The sequence below is a fragment of the Henckelia pumila genome, chromosome 2, assembly GCF_033568475.1.
Source record: "Henckelia pumila isolate YLH828 chromosome 2, ASM3356847v2, whole genome shotgun sequence".
Taxonomy (NCBI): domain Eukaryota; kingdom Viridiplantae; phylum Streptophyta; class Magnoliopsida; order Lamiales; family Gesneriaceae; genus Henckelia; species Henckelia pumila.
Genome location: NC_133121.1, coordinates 102,897,675 through 102,915,116, shown reverse-complemented (window position 1 = coordinate 102,915,116; position 17,442 = coordinate 102,897,675). Strand labels below are relative to the sequence as shown.

Genomic DNA, 17,442 nt, shown 5'->3' with positions numbered 1-17,442 from the left:
TTTTTTCGAAAATCAAACAAAATATATTATTATTTTTTAAACTAAAATAGAGAATAACACAACAAAGAGACAACAATTTTCAAACCAAATAGTAACATTCTTCTGGTGAGTCAAACAACCAAGATAAAAATTCAATAGTCAATAGCATTAGATTTTAAAAACCAAAGCAATGAACATATCTAGGAATCCCACTGTCAAAAACAATAAACCATAGTTTTCAACCACAAACCTCATAAGATAACTACTAGTAAGGTGCAAAACATCACAACATAGTCTAGCGAATATATATCGAACTTAATCTTTTTTCAAAAGTTGTTTGACCATTGAGTTTCGGCCCTCGTCAGGTAAACTAAAGAAAAGTGCCAATTTCTTCGGATTCTCCACTAGCTTGTCAGCTACAAACACTTTCTCATCCACTGTCATTGCTGAAATTTTTTCCAAATCACCGAACACATTTTTAGTTGCATCATGATCATATCCAAGTTTCTTTGAGAGGTCTTCAATGCACACCTTGGTCATCTCACTGAAGCTGTTCATGGCATCCACAATACGATCTTCTACTTCAGCCACTCTTTTGCGTTTTTTGCCCAATAATTTCTTACCTGATATTGCCTCAGCTGAGATTGAATCTGCTGCAAACATTGAATCACCATTGTCTACAGACCCACCAATAATCTTTTCCAATCCAATTTCAATCACAGCACCATAATCTTTCCCCAAGTTTAAGACATCCTCATGTACTGCATCAGCAAAGGTCTCGACGTGTTCCCCAGTTGCACGATCACGTCCAAAAATATCACACCAGTCATTATAATATGGCCAAGACCTGTACCTCATCCCACAGATATTGTTGTCGATCTGTGCAGTAGAAAAATGAGTGAAACTACTCTGCACCTTTAAAAATAATCTGCACCTTACAAAAAACAGTTGTTTCTATTCGAAGTACACAATTTTTCATTCAGATACTCCTGAGTACACACATAATACAATGCTCTAAAAACTTTGCTTCTTGAATTCAAAATTAGTCAAAAGTGAGCAAGAGGAAACCGGCAAAGCGTTGCTAATGAAACTGAAGCAGCTATCAAATTTGCTAGTTACGAGGTTATTCATCAGAATGAATTAGCCAAAAAAAATACACACACATGCACACACATTTACAAATTGAAAAAACATCAAAATATTTTTATTATTATTTTCTGTCCTACATATTGTCATATGTGCCAAATCTCTCCGTAGTTTTTTTTCCCCCCCACTGAACAGCATGTAATTAAATCGATCTCTCTAAACAAACATAAAATTTTTAGAGATCACTGTTGATTTATTTTGCCATGAACTCTGTTAATGAGATCTGGCAATTATGTAGTAACTTGGATGATCAAGACTTGTCTAATAAGTAGAAGAAAAGACAAAAGAAAGAAGAAAACAATATCATATCAAATAAAAAAAAATATAGTGCATCAGTAATTTTAAAAGCAATCTGCCAATAACAACAATAATATGGAATTAACTCATATATGGCATAACATGATAACGGTAATATTTGTTACATTCTCAACAGATTTCCACGCTTCATTTGTTGTGTCGATCGTTTTTTCAGTTTCATTCCAACCTATTCCACTCTTGCTTAACAGTGTCATCAATGTCTCATGTATCTTTTTCCAAACATGTATTTTTGAATTTATATGCGGATTGCCTCGCAAATCGGTATTTGGAAAAACTTTCTTCACAGCATCCTCAAGAAAACCCAAATAACCAATACGAAACCCATTCTCGCTCTTCCAGCCATGACTGATGGCTTTCTTCAGTGCTTGAATAAGAATTTCTTCCTCTCGTAGTGTCCACACACGCCTAGTCTTCTCCAATTTCTTTTCTCTGTTGCTACTTGATCCAAACTCCATCTCTACCACAAAAAGAAAATGATTAGCACCTAAGAAAGAGGTTGAACCCAAAAATTAAAATAATCAAATCGATTAAGAAAATGACATAAATTGAAACTACCAGAAAATTAAATACACTCATGAAACAAAAAAATGGAACCACACATCCACTTTGAATTTCAGGAAAAAAAATGGAACCACACATCCACTTGAGAAGTTCAGGAAAAAAAATGAAAACATCGAAGTATTCATAATGATATGTTTAATGACATATACATATGACAGTTTCATGAACGATTATACATAGACATCGCTAAATTATCTCTCCATATATCCCATACCGGAGAGGAATCGATATTGTCGATGAAAGCATCTTCAGTTTCATTATTGGGACCAGCACATGCATCCTCAGCTTCCTGGAGAGGATCATCTGGCATCTCTGACCGTATGAAATTATGTATTAAAATGCATGACATTATAATTCGGTTATGAACTTTCAGTGGGTAAAATGATGGACTTCGTAGGATGGCTCATCTCCTTTTCAATAATCCAAATGCCCTTTCAATCACATTTCGAGCAGAGCAGTGTTTTGCGTTGTAGAACTCCTTGTAATTTTGTGGACCGGTGGCACCATTTCTCCAAGCATCCCTGTGGTATCGCACTTTCCTATATGGCGTCAGAAAACCTTCTACATTACCATATCCATTGTCGCATAGGTAGAATTGACCTGTATTTTCGTTACAAGATGAACAGTATTATTAAATAAAACATATTATTTGAACAAAAATAAAGAGTAAGAAAAGTACAGCTGACCTCGTGGAACTTTTAACCCATTTTGTCGATGAATTGCATCTCGAAGTACCCTAGCATCTGCGGCTGACCCTTCCCAATCAGTCAAAGCATAAATGAATCTCATTTCTCGATCACAAACTCCCAAGATATTCACTGCTATGGAACCTTTTCTTGTTCTGTATCTGGCCTTTTGGTGATTAGACACGTGGACATTTATATATGTTCCATCCAAGGCCCCGAGACAGCCCTACATGGAAAAAAATGTGTTTGTTATCATATTTTCACAACGATGTTACAAAATGTAAATAATCGTACCTTAAACCATTTCCACGTTTCGCTAGTGCAATTTTCATCAACAGGAACAGGCTTCGCGAGAAGTATTGGATGTAGCTTTAGGATTGATTTAAGAACTTGATGAAAATGAGTGCTAACTGTGTGACCACTACGTATATAGTTATGACTTATGATTCTATTTTTTTATGATGAGCTAATATGGACAAAAACATAGCCACCTTCTCCTCAACCCTGACATGTCTTGATTCTACAAGCCCTCCAACATGTATCAACAAGTAACATAATCTTGCAAACGCATAACGATTCATCCTCAAATTGACGATACATTGTGTATCTCCCATTTCAACAATCATATGCAAATGATTCATTTGAGAATGAATTCTTCCTATCATGTTATATGAGGCATTTTCTGAACGAAGCCTAGGATTCCTATGTAGTACATGCTTTGTATATACTCGTATTAAAACAGTAAAAAACACGAATGCACGAATAAGTATTTGGTGTAACACTAGAACTACTTGGATGTCCCGATCTTGATTGTTCATGGCATAACAACTTCTGCCAAATGATAATAAAGAATGTACACAGTTAGTATTTCTATCACATAACTCAAAATTAATATTGTTCAATCAATATTCTTTCTTATATGAGAAATCTTTAAAAACTAATAAACTATTGAATGTTTAAACAATATGCAATAAACAAGATCGAAAACAAAATGGTTCTTGAAATTCTCATTTGAGAAATTTTTAAAAACTAATAACCTATTAATTAGAAAATACAAACATGACTTCATATAATTAGAACATATAATCATCGACAAAACCGTTTTCACAAGGTGTGATTGAGTAAAGAACATGGACACTCCAACACATGGTGCAGATCAGAACCTCAGCCCACACTATTTGTAGCTTCAGTAAACCGAGCAACAACACTGTAATAAATTAGTTGTAGCACACAGAGAGCACCATCGGGCAATATACCTGAGCCACAGATCCACGAAATACCCAAAATAGAAAAAAAAAACCAAAATAAAGGAAAAATAGCATATAGAAACATCATAATCGATTTGAAGACTAAAAATAATTAGAATCATAGTACAAACTAGAAGCAACCAAGTTTCCACTGACACAATTCTAGGAAAACCAAACAAATTCATCAGGAAAACAAAACGTGTTCATAACACAAAATAGTATAAAAATAACTTCAAACAACCACGGAAAAACATGTATCATGTTCGATCCAGTCACCAAAAGAAAAAATAACACAAAATCATATAAAAATTACCAAAATATTCACGAAAAAACCCAAAAAAACAACTAAAAAAGAAAGAGAAATGTCATGGCGAAGCAAATCTCACCTCCCCGAGTCAAGTTCTCAAGGTTTTTTCGCGCCTATTGAATCCTGGTTCTTTGCGTGGTTTCTCTCTAGCGCCGCCGAGAGAAGAAATAAAGTTTCTGAGATGTGAGAAATGAGCGTTAGGGTTTCAACGGATGGAGGTCATTTGGGGGCAATAGTGTCATTTTACATAATTATAATTTTATCCACCATTTATCTCTCTAACTTGTAGGGATGTCTTCTCCTTGGTGAACCAATATTATCACGGGCCCAATCAATTTTTGTGGGCTTTTAAAAAATGAACCAAGCATGGGTTGAACAGTGATAACTCATTAATCCTTTATTTATCAAATGTAGCAAACAGTACCTAAATGTAGTATTTTATACAATAATAATCAACTTGCTCTTTGAGATAATAACTATAACCGAACATAATGTTATAAATTTGAAATAGGTATACCTTCCATGAAAAGATTTTCTCGCGCAATTTTGAAAACTTTTATGAAAACTGAGTTACTGCAACTCTTTTTAACCGGCGGTACTTCAAGATCAGTAGGTCTTTTGTGAGACGGTCTCACGGATCTTTATTCATAAGACAAGCCAACTCAGCTCATATTTACAATAAAAATTAATACTTTTGACATAAAAAAATATTTCTTCTCATGTGTGACCCAAATAAAAGATCCGTCTCACGAAATTGAGTCATTAGACCGTTTCACAGGAATTTTTATGGTAATTTAAAGTGTGATTGATTGGTCAAAATTTTACCAATGATTTATTACCACCAGGTTGATAGCTATGAATAATAACAACAACGACAATAATAATAATGTTATTTATAATGATGCAGAGAAAAGAAAAATTAATGGTGTGTTGTAGTTGTACTATAGAGAAAGATTAATGTATTCACATGGGAGGCAAGTATAATGCCTTGAATGCTTTTGAACATGTACTCCCAGCTACTCAGCATGATGCATAAGTTGTTCCACAAATTGTGGTACATCATTTGTCACACCCCGCAATTCTCCCCGTGCAATTTCCAGCTAGCTAGATATGACATATTGTATCGCAACACATACGTATACCCCAATTCATTCACACCGTAACAAAACTATTATCAAAATGAGTCTACCATGCTCTTTAATATTGTTAAGTCGGCTCGCGATTAAAAGTATGGCTATAGACAGATAAAAAATGATCAAAATTTTATTTTATTTTTTTAAAAAAATCAACTCGATATCATGTTTAACTACGAGCTCGAAAGCCTGGTGAAGTTATGCCACAAGAACATTGATATTGTGTTAGGGAACCTAGCTAGCTACTTAAGTAGGTATAATAAAAAGTTTAAAGCGCAAATAATAATTCTCACCATAATTGTGCAAAGTTTTCAACGCGAGACAACTTGGTCCTGATCCCAATGTTGTTGGCATTGTAAAAATTCAAGAATTTGTCCTTTTATGCATCAAATTACATCAGGGAATCATTTTTTTTATAAAAAAAAAAATTTCTAACATTATTGCATGTGTATATAATTATAACATTAATATTCCAAGATCTAAATTGCAAAATATGTCTTGAATTGTTAGAATATAATAGACGTATATATAATAATTGTACGTAGATTATGTTTTTGCACTAGTGAAACATGAATGGACCACTCAATATAGTGAATGCAGGCTTAGTATGATACTGAGTAGGCACCCACCGCACATTAACTCTTGGGGGGACAAAAATTAATTAAAAACATGCAATATAAAAATTATATAAAAAAATGTGAAATGAAATAAAAAAGTAGAATTTGTTTTTATCAGCTTGTTTAGATTTAGATATGAGGGTTTTTGGAGATCACAGTTGAAGGTACATTTGTCTCTTCTTTATTGTGCATGAATATGATACCCACACTGCCATTGTTGCCCATATGGTAGAGCATTTCTTGGAAGAAGCTGCTGTCATTTGTTTTGGCCTCTTTTTTTTTCTTTTTCTTTTTTTTTTAATTTCAATTTTAATTAATCAATCTCATTTTGATTCATTGCCAGCTTCCACTAACAGTTCTTCTTTTGTCATCCTGCAATTCAATGGGGGATTATTTTGGTTCCTATATATCTCTCTTTTTGTTTTATTGTTATGGTAATTAATGCTTGTAATATTAATTAATAAATATATATATTAAAAAAACAATTTAAATTTGATCGTTTTAGGGTAAAAAGAGATTAGTTTGAGTTTTTTTTTTTAATTTCCTAGTTACAGAGATGGTTCACTCAGTTAAATCTCAGTCGGCACAATGATATAAGGGACGACATTCCTTTTCTAGTTTAACATCATCGGCCCCAGGAAATGCTTAAAATCGGGAAATTTAATTATAAAGAGATTGCTTATCATTGTCTCATTAAAATAAACAGAATCATATATATTTGTAACAGTAAAATTAAATAGTGGATCGAGTATAATGTCGACTTTCAGCTGCCACAATTTTCTGTTTCTTTTTTTTAAAAAAAATGTTTCTCCATTAGTTTTGACATTAACTGTGGCAACAACAGCTAGCAACTTGTTAAACAAATGTCACAAAATCAAAACAATCTCAACAAAGACTTATAACGTAGTTGATATAATTTTGTAATTCCAAAAGTAACACGTGAATGTGCGTAACATTCATTGTATATATAACGTAACTCTAATTAATTAGCGTTGAACTTCGACGTTTAAACCAATTATAACTTGCTCGAATCATATCACAAGTAAATATTTTGATGCAGGACATGGGATCTGCTGTTTCTAGCTAGAGTTTTGAAACCTTTTAGAATCAAGATTTAATTTTTTTTTTTTTTTTTTTTTTTTGGTTTCGAAAAAAGAAGGAGGTCGGACCACATGAGTTGGGGTAAGAGATGTAATTTCTTCGTTTGTGTGTCAGTAGGGGCTCTCATGTGTCTCCAAAATTAAATTTGGATTTTAAAAAAATTAGCATATATCGCTGCCATGTGACTTCTCACAGTGGGAGCTGATGGAGTAGGCGCTTTTTCTCCATCTCTCATATACTTTTTTCAACTGGTACAAGACTAGGTTTTGCATCTTCTTCAGCATCCAATCAATTATATCTACCTATACATACTGTGTGCTCCAATCATTGTTTTGCTGCAAAGTTGAGCTCTCCAATTTTAAATTTTTTTTAATAATTTTTTGAGAAATTTCAACGATGTTGTGTAATTAAGACAATGTTTACAACTTCTAAAATCCAAATAAGATAGAGATCCCTCTAATGTGTTCTTCCCACAGCATTTGGTGCTGTGGGAGTTATTTATGGATCTTTTTTATTTTATTTTAGCCATTTAGGAAATTAATTATGTTAAATTCTTGTTAAATAGCTTCTAAAAAAATTCTTGTTAAATTCAAATGTTAAATAATAGTTATATATATTTTTCTTCGAAACTTGTGTTAATTAATGGATACAGTTTTTAAATAATTATATATACTAATGATCCGAAGCACACGTTGCGTGCTTTTACATTATTTTTTTAATAAAATTTATTTTTTATTTCTGGTTTGGGAGAAAATAACGTTTTTTGGGAGATATATGAGAGATGTGAGATGAAATTAGAATTATAGAAGTTGTCAAAATGTTATTTTGCCATTTTGCCTTTAAAAAAAAAGAAAAAAGCTGTGCAGAAAACTCTCAATGAATAGGGGTAAAGTGGAGAAGAAAATTGGTGTCATCTTGACACACCAAAAGTAGTTATTAAAGGGTGCCCAAGTTTTATATAATAGTATAGAATAGTACATATATATATATATATATAAAATTATTTTTAAATTTATTTAATATGAAATAATATATACAATTTAATTCTATTAAGTTAAATTAATGATTTTATAATTAATATTATTACATTAATTTTTTACCCGTTAAAAAAATTACTTTGCATCATTTTTCCAAATTTGATGAGTATTGTTAAAAAAAAATTGGCAATGAATAAATTTTTTAACAATAAAATACTATTAATATGTTAACACTTAAATTAAAATTTAGAACATTTCCATCATGCAGTATCATAAAATAAAATTCGGTATCACATTTCCATTAAAAATAAATAATTCATACGTTTTGAGATTTTATTTTAATGAACACTGTTAATCTGTTATTCTTTCATGAATAAAAAGAACTACTCAAGAATATATATTGGATAAATATCCATTGAGATCCATCAAGAGAATGTTGAGGATGATCAAATTATGCCTACATTAAATAAAAATAAATATTATAAAAACATTTTTACAATATAAGAATTAATTTTTTTTTTTGGATTGAGATTTTTACACACCAGATTTTTTTTAGATATAATTAAAAGTTCATATATATCATCAATAAATCGGTGAATTTGAATTGACTTCCAGTTGCACCGGAGGTGCTGAACAAGATACGAATAGTTTATTGTGTGTTCCAATGTCCTACAATAATTGTAAAAATTAATTGATATAATAATATTGATTGTAAAATCATTAATTTAACTTAATAGAATTAAATTGTATATATTATTTCAAATTAAATAAATTTTAAAATAATTTGATACATATATATAATTTTTAAAAACTCTACCCATTAATTAACACAAATTTCGAAGAAGAATATATATAACTATTATTTAGCATTTGAATTTAACAAAAGTTTAAAATTACTTAAGTTAACATAATTAATTTTCTAAATTGCTAAAATCAAGAAATGTCCTTAAATAACTCCCGCAAGTTGCAACATCAAATGATGTGGGAGGAGCTCAGTAGATGATCTTTATCCTTAAAAATAAGTTATTATAAATTTTTTTTAACAAATTTATTAAAAGAATATTCATAATCATTTATTTTTAGAGGTTGCAAACACTACCTAAATACGAAATATCGACAATATTGGATTTGAATCATAAGGTAATGTTATTTTCTTAGATAAGGTGGGAATATGCTCTTACGCTAATCGCATTTAATTTAATTACCTTGCAATCGGATTTTATTTAGTGTAATCAACGTAAAATGATTTAATTTTTAACTCACTTTTTATGTTGTTTATTTCTTAATTTTGATTGAATGTTGATTAATTTTGATTAAGATAACGGGTTCCCACATTTGTCGGTCGCTATCTTTCGATGTACATTGTGTAGACTCTTGAACTAATGTAATAGTCTGTAAATCACGCTAGCCAAATAAACCCAATGGCTGACATAAAAATAATGCGTTTAGGAGGAATCTAACACATGATTATTAACCAAGACCATCGTACCCTACCAACCGCGATCACTTTTATCTAGACACTGTTGTTTCTCGAATCCTTTTCATTCGATTTAGCACAAGATATTATTGATTAAACCGTTGTGGCCCATTGGCAACAGTAATAGATTGACATTAAAAATAAATTTTAACAACAATCGAGGCCTAATTATATAAAACAGGCCCATTTATTTAAATAAAACAGGCCCAATTCTCAAATAAACTGGGCCAAGAGATTGGGCTAACGAGTTCTGTTGTTTTTAATAGAACAGGAATCCAACTCGATACAATTGGGTCTTTAATTTTAACGTTGTTCTCATATTGGTGCTTCAAAGTAAGTAAAATTATATCTCGAATTTTATTTCAGTGGAACGAGATAAATAATATTGATGCCCCAAAAAAATATTTGGGTTTGGTCCGACCCGAACCCGATAATCCGAGTCCAAGAAGGATAATCCAAAAATCACCAAATTCCATCATAGGTCAAGGCCCAAGCCGGATAAAAGCCCAACCAACACAAAAGGTGGTATTTGTGGTTCAAGCCCTAACTGCTGAGCCCATTGGGCCGAGCCATGACTGGGTAACCTAGAGGCCCGACCCGGGCCCAATATATGAGAGTTTTGGTAATCGAAAATATTTGAGGATCTTTAACAGATAAAGATAAACTACAACAAATTCGAGATTGGATCAGATATTAAGTCGGCTCAAGAGTCTTAGCCGCAATGGTAATTGAGAGTCCTACCTACTTCTCCTACCTTGGGTAGAATTTTGTCATAACAAGAATTCTACTGCGACAAGGTAACTCGCCCTTCCAATCTCTATAAATATCAGGTATTTCTTATGGTTTGACAGATTCACTTTTGCTCACGTATCCACTCACTTTTATTCTCGCTTTATTACGCATTTCATCTTCTGAGCACTGACTTAGGCATCGGATGGGTCACGCCAAAAACACCTTCGGCACCCCTAACCTAGCTTCTGTCTGTACAAAAATATGTCACGCCCGACCGACCCATATTTTGCAAGATTCGAAGATCCGCTCTACCAAACTAATCCGAAGTAAAATTTTGATATCATCAAATATAGTTGAGATTTAAAACAAATATTAATAAAAAGTAGAGTAAGACTTTAGTACAATATAATGAAACCATTGCTTAAGGGCCCAATAATGAGAGGGAGCGCCCCAAAATTTATATCTATTATATGTAGATATAGAATGTGTTGTTAAGTTTCCTAGGCTAGGAAAAACAAAATTAAACAACTCAAAACCAGATCTGTGCAATAGCAAATGCTTGTGTTTCAAGGCCGGGACTAGGATTTGGGCTTAGTGCAGTCAACAAAATATTATAATTAATAAAGGAAAAAAAATTATATTGGTTAATCAATAGCTAAAAATAATATGTCCTACGTTGCGAACATAAGATATGCATAGCTAGTAGCACATGTTAATTAATGGAAAAATATCGGAACAATGACGAAAAATAGTACCTACAGAATCCGAAGTCAAAACAAAATTGATAGAAACTATAAACTCTACTTTCCAAAAATAAAAATGATATCATTTTCGATTGCAAAAAGGGTACAAAATTTTTAAACAATTGAATAATCGTTGAACATTGAAAGAAAAAATGAACTTAAAATTTGGTAAAATTTCGGATTTTTTAGAGAATATTTAACATGAAACAGTAAGTAAAATGAATTAAAATGATTGTTTAATCAAAATGTATTTATTTCGTGACTCGTGAGGAGAAAATACTGTACAAAACTCATAAAAAGTTATAAAATGTATATACCTAGCTATATATAGTAATTACATGTAAAAATTTGAGCCTAAAATTTCGAGGTAAAAATTATAAAAAGAAAAAAAAAATTTTGGGTCTAATATAGACAACTAAATATTTAACAATAAACAGAAAAAAAATTTAAATTTTGGGTATAAAAATTAAAAACTATATGTATATATATATATATATTTAATATATACTCTTTTTTTTTGTTTTTGTTTTTTGGCCTGACGTCCACAATTGGCGTATGCTGACCCGTCCGTATTTGAAATAACTTCTATAAACAATTTTAAGTTTTTATTTCACAAATCTCAAACATTACCTAAATATGTATTCAACTATGAAAATCTCAAATTTGTCGCGATTGTAAATTTATAAAGTCGGATATTAAAAATCATTCCCAAAAATTACCTTATGTTTTTGCCGACTTCTTGTTTTAAAAGTGGGGATGTTAATCCTATTCAGAACTCGATAGTTTATTTATTATGTGAGAAAAGACAGGGGAATGGATAATGTTTTTGTTTTGTTTTGTTTCGTGATGGTTCTTAGCAGACACATGCAGCAGTGTGTCACTGTGTGTAATTACGTGTACAAACGGAAAACGTATGATCACCTTTCCCATCGTCACATGTCTCACTCCATTTTTTGTTTGTTTTTAGAGATCACATCCGCAAGAAACTCTATCAATAAGTAGTTAAAACTAAAAAGTTACTTTAGAATTTGCTAAAAACCCTGAAAGGATTGCTCTGTTCCCCGGCGTCTGCGTGACCCATCTGACGCGTTCTTTCTTCGGTTAGCACGGATTTTTATTTTTTTTTCCCCACAAATCTTTTTCGGGTTTTTGTAAAGATGGGAACTTCACAACAATCCCATGTGGTGGATTTGGAATCAGCTGATTCAAACGCCGGCGGGCTTTCCGCCACGAGTGGTGGTGGTGGTGGTGGTGGTGGTCGACCGCTCTCCTCTGATGTGTCCGGTGAAGCTGCGGTTGAGCTTGCGGATCTGGAAGGTGGGGCAGCCGAAAATAAGCAGAGTTTGGGGAAAAACGTGAGGGATTGCAGAATCTGCCATTTGAATACGGATTCGGCCAATCAAGATTCTGGACTACTTTTTGAGCTGGGTTGTTCTTGTAGAGATGATTTGGCGGTTGCCCATAAACAGTGTGCCGAGGCTTGGTTCAAGATTAAGGGCAACAAGTAAGTATGTAGATTCTTTTTGAAAGATTCATTGGTCTGGTTGGGATTCTTGGGTTGGATTCCTAGTTGCCTTCTGCCTAGTCTAAATCTAATTTTTTTTTTATAGACCGTAGTATCATGAATTTGGTTTCATTGAAGTTTGATATACCTGCGATGGTTTCTGAGTATAGTCTCTTAAGAATTTGCTGGTTTTAGACATGGCAACATTCGACAGAATAGATGCAAAGACTATATTCAAATATTCTACCAGACAAAAAGATGAACATTTTAGCTAGAGACATGTGTTAGTTCTATTGACCCTGTTTGGTATAAGTTAAAGGTGTTTTAACTTCAAACACGATGATGACATTAACTTCTTGAATCTCGCCACACATTCATAAAAAGGAAATGTTTTATTGTTGATTTCCATAAATATATCCCGCAGAATTTCATCTTTGAACTGTAGTGTGTATATGATCAATTACATATCATGCTACGAATTAGATTTTGTTACATGTTTCGAAATGCAGAATCTGTGAGATATGCGGATCAGTGGCACAAAATGTTTCTGGTGGTGCGGATGAGGCGGAGTTAGCACAACCGCGCAACGCAATAAACAGCTCTTCTACCACCGCGCCTACAGCGGCGGCGGCGGCAGAGTCTCGAAACATCTGGCAAAGTCACCGAGTTCTCAACTTTCTGTTAGCGTGTATGGTGTTTGCATTCGCCATCTCTTGGCTCTTTCACTTCAACATGCGCTCATAACCTGAACAAAAGATCAGATCCAACTCCAAGGATATATAACCCCAATGATCCGCTGAATTTGTTGTATTTCTTCGGTTTCGGATCGTTTTTTCCACCATCTTTCGGGTTTGTGACGCTGAGATCTGTGAACTAGGGACGGATTCAAAAGATTTGTGTGTTGTTGCAGTGAGTGTGATTGTTGTCTAGTCATAGAAAAGTGAGAAAAAAAAATTAGAATATATCTTCTTGATATATTCTTGTTGATACAGCACCTAATAGTTTGTTTTTTTTTTTTTTTGGTTGTCTGAGTTTATGTAATTCATTGCTTTACATGAATACTCACTTTGGTTGCTCTGTTTCGATTTGTTGTTTTTATTTTCAAAATTAAAATGTCCAGCGCAATTTTTATGAGTAGGTTATCCGTTATTCTTTCGCATTTAAAAACCAAACATATAATGTGATAAAATATTGAGTTAAATAAAATTAAAAGAATAAATTTATTGAAGAATATGAAATTATTATAAGGAAAAAATATATATATATTTTTATTATTTTTAGTGAGATACTGTGGGTTTTTTTTTCTTTTTTCGGTATAATGAGCACACAAGTCCATTAGAAAATGCGAAAATACACTTTAATATATTTTTGGTAATAATTTTTTTAGGTTATTACCTAGCGATATATAATATTAGAGTTCTTATGGCTTAGAACATGTTCAACAATGTGATAAAGTTGGTGTGGTGAAGTTGATAACTTAATCGAATGATGTGTCAGTGTTTATAATTTCATTATATATTTCCAATAGTGTGGTGATGTTGTAGTATGTTGTTGAAATATTATTATTTTTATTATATTTACCTAATTTTCAAAAAAACATAAAAATTGAACATAATTATAACAAATTTAAAAAACACATAATTAAAATTTAAAATTACACATAAGTTTAAAAACATAACATAATTATAACAAATTTAAAAAACACATAATTAGAATGCATCTGTTTCTTCTTGATATATAATTCTTGATATAGCCCCTGCTACCTGCTACCTGCTACCTGCTACCTGCTTATTTTTTTTTTTTTTTTTTTGTTGTGTGAGTTTATGTAATTCATTGGTTTACATGAATAAACTCTGAACACTTTGGCTGCTCTGTTTCGGATTATTGTTTTTATTTTAAAAAAAAATTTCCAGCTCAATCTTTATGAGTAGCCATTAGGTTATTCTTTCCCATTTTAAAATCTATAATGTGATAAAATATTGAATTAAATAAAATTAAAATTCCATTATGAGTAGGTTTTATTTTTTTCAGTATAATGAGAACACAACTACACAAGTCCATTAGAAAATACAAAAATACACTAATATTTTTAGGTTATTTCCTAGCGATATATAATATGAGAGTCTTTATGGCTTTAGATTATAAATTGCTTAAAATGATTTAAGTATAAGATGTAAGAAATTTTATATAAAATTATTTTTTAATGATGATTTAAGAACTTTATTCAAAAGACAAATTTATTCATCTAATTTAACATAATTCTACAATTTTAAATTGGGGCCTCGAAGAATTTTGTCAATGGAGTGGGCCTCAAAATCTTTTAATGCACAAGCCCAATGAACGTTCTCGAAAGAACCAGCGAAACCTCGAAAATGTTCAAAATGGCGTTTTTTTGAGAAGTTTGCCGAATGTGCTAGAATCATCTTCTTCTCCGCTATATACTTGCGATTCATATTTCATATCTCCACAGAGAAAAATTCCCAAAATAAAAAATCTATTGCAGAAGCTTTTAATCTTCACAACCTACGTTCGATCCAGCAAAGATAAAAATGTCTCTGATTCCGACTTTATTTGGCAACCGTAGGAGCAACATCTGCGACCAATTTTCGACGGACATTTGGGCTCCCTTCCACGGTTTCCCATTTTCAGGCTCACTGAACAATTCGAACGGAGCCTCCGCCGGGGAGGTGTCTGCGTTCGCCGGTGCACGCATCGACTGGAAAGAGACGCCGGAGGCACACGTGTTCAAGGCGGATCTTCCAGGATTGAAGAAGGCGGAGGTGAAAGTTGAGGTGGAAGAAGGCGGTGTTCTTCAGATCAGCGGCGAGAGAAGCAGAGAGCAAGAGGAGAAGAACGACAAGTGGCACCGTGTGGAGAGGAGCAGTGGGAAGTTCCTCCGCCGGTTCAGGCTGCCGGAGGGCGCGAAGTTAGAAGAAATCAAGGCGGCGATGGAGAATGGAGTGCTGACGGTGACCGTACCTAAGCAAGAAGTGAAGAAACCTGAAGTCAAGGCGATTGACATCTCCGGTTAAAAGGGATTCATGGCTTCCTAGCTAGTTTCTTTAAAAAAAAATTATAATATACATGATTTTGTTTCAGAATAAGAATTATAATTGAACTTATTTTTTTTTAAAAAAAATGTTACTGTAATAATTATCATTCAATAATTCTGAATTTTGGATGTTGTTGGGGTTCTATTTTATTTTTTTTTTTTTTAAATTTCAGCAAGCCAACCGTCGTCGATTTCCTGTTATATATTAATTATTCACACATCATGATGACAAAACAAAATATAAATAAATATTTCAAGTTTGGTTAATAATGAATTTTAGTGTCCTAAGTATTATTTTGTAAAACCATGGTAAAACGGCATAAAAATGGTAAGAGATGATATGACCTCCATCAGGAGTTTTAGGGGTGATCACGCTGCGATTTTGTGGTTATTTTAAAAAAAATTAAATCGAATTACCACTTGGGGATGATGTTTTGCATGGAAAATCAGTTTCGTGGTTTTGGGCGGTATTAAGAGGTGGTGGTCAGTGCACGGTTTTTTTTTTTGGATAATAAGTAATTTGGAAAAAAAAATATAACTATTCAAATTATCTAGAACAATGAATGAAATTGTTGGATTTGGATCAAGTGTCAATCAAGTGGATTTATTCTTTGGGCCTATTATTGAATTTAGTCATGGGCCAAAAGTTCAAAAGGGGTTTCTCGTGGCCAAGGGAATGCTCATCAGAACTTAGGTTTTGGACTTGATAATTCAAGAAAGCCCATTCTATAAAGAAAGTCGTTGGAACTACTTTTAGCATTGATGATATATATATAGCTCAGATGTGAGAAATGAGATGAACGGAATAACTTCTGAAAGACACAAAACAATCAAGAGAGATCGAAGAGAGAAGAACAGGAAATTGGGGAATCCACATCAGAGAAAGGTAGTCACACAGAGTAGAAGGATTGAGGAGGAATTATTATTGAAGCTCTGTAATCTTTCTTATCAAAAACTGTGATTGATTATCTGTAGGATTCGATTCACTGTAAACTTTGATCGAGAGTTCAATATATAAGAGAAGTGATTATCCTCCCCGTAGATGTAGGCTATGCAAATAGCTGAACCACGAATATATTGTGTATTGTTCTTATTTGATTTCTAATTCTGCCGTGAGTGTTTTTGAATGAGTTTGAATCTATCGTGAGTTGTTTTCTTCTGTGAGCTGGTTAAAAGACCTGATAAATTGATAGTTGAAGAAATCGTCAAAGTTGAATTGAGTTGGTTCTTGGATTGGTTTGATTACCAGAATCTTGGTGTGTTTCTGTTGAATTGATTGAAGTCTCATAACATAAATTTATAATAAACAAAATAAAACTATATAAAATAACAATCAAACAACAAAATAACAAAAGACAAATAGGTAAGAAAAATTAAAGGAGAATTGAGAGAGTGGATGTTGTACAAGTAAGAAATCTATTATGTGTATAGTGTTAGTTAATAAATACAAACCTAATTAAATAAAATTTTGTGCAGGGCGGTGCGGTTTTGGCCAAATATTATAACCGCATCGTGGGGCGGTGAGATTTATTTATTTTTTCTTAACCACGGTTATTTTAAAAAAATGAGATACAACGGTACGATACTGTACGATCGATTCGAACGGTTTTTGAAAAATTTTGATTAGCCCTAAAGAGCATCAATTTATCGAACGAAACAAAGTCTACATGACTTGCAAAACAAAATAAAAACAGGTAGCAAAATAATTCCGTGCAATCGAAAGCTAAAAGTTACATGCCAAATAATTTTTACGTTCTATAGGAATGAAACAGCAAGCACTTCATGATTTATTTAGTCACGTTCATTTACAATTTTTTGTATATTACTAAATATTGTTAGTGCGATATATGACTATATGAATT

At 32.5% G+C, this 17,442-nt stretch overlaps 2 protein-coding genes and 1 long non-coding RNA gene across 3 annotated transcripts; 2 read left to right on the top strand and 1 right to left on the bottom strand.

Annotated features, from left to right (window-relative positions):
- Window positions 1-1,625: 1,625 nt before the first annotated feature.
- On the bottom strand, window positions 1,626-4,413 carry LOC140885296 (uncharacterized). The gene is made up of 5 exons (XR_012150863.1): window positions 4,324-4,413; window positions 2,985-3,521; window positions 2,691-2,916; window positions 2,219-2,604; window positions 1,626-1,900 (listed from the first exon to the last, which is right to left on the bottom strand). It is a non-coding gene; the product is annotated as an uncharacterized lncRNA (long non-coding RNA).
- A 7,520-nt stretch (window positions 4,414-11,933) lies between these two features.
- Window positions 11,934-13,603, top strand: LOC140883871 (uncharacterized). The gene is made up of 2 exons (XM_073290481.1): window positions 11,934-12,528; window positions 13,038-13,603. The coding sequence occupies exons 1-2, from the start codon at window positions 12,182-12,184 to the stop codon at window positions 13,270-13,272; spliced, it is 582 nt and encodes a 193-aa protein (XP_073146582.1). The 5' UTR covers window positions 11,934-12,181; the 3' UTR covers window positions 13,273-13,603.
- A 1,380-nt stretch (window positions 13,604-14,983) lies between these two features.
- Window positions 14,984-15,709, top strand: LOC140880696 (17.3 kDa class I heat shock protein-like). The gene has a single exon (XM_073285354.1). The coding sequence runs from the start codon at window positions 15,078-15,080 to the stop codon at window positions 15,558-15,560; it is 483 nt and encodes a 160-aa protein (XP_073141455.1). The 5' UTR covers window positions 14,984-15,077; the 3' UTR covers window positions 15,561-15,709.
- Window positions 15,710-17,442: the final 1,733 nt, after the last annotated feature.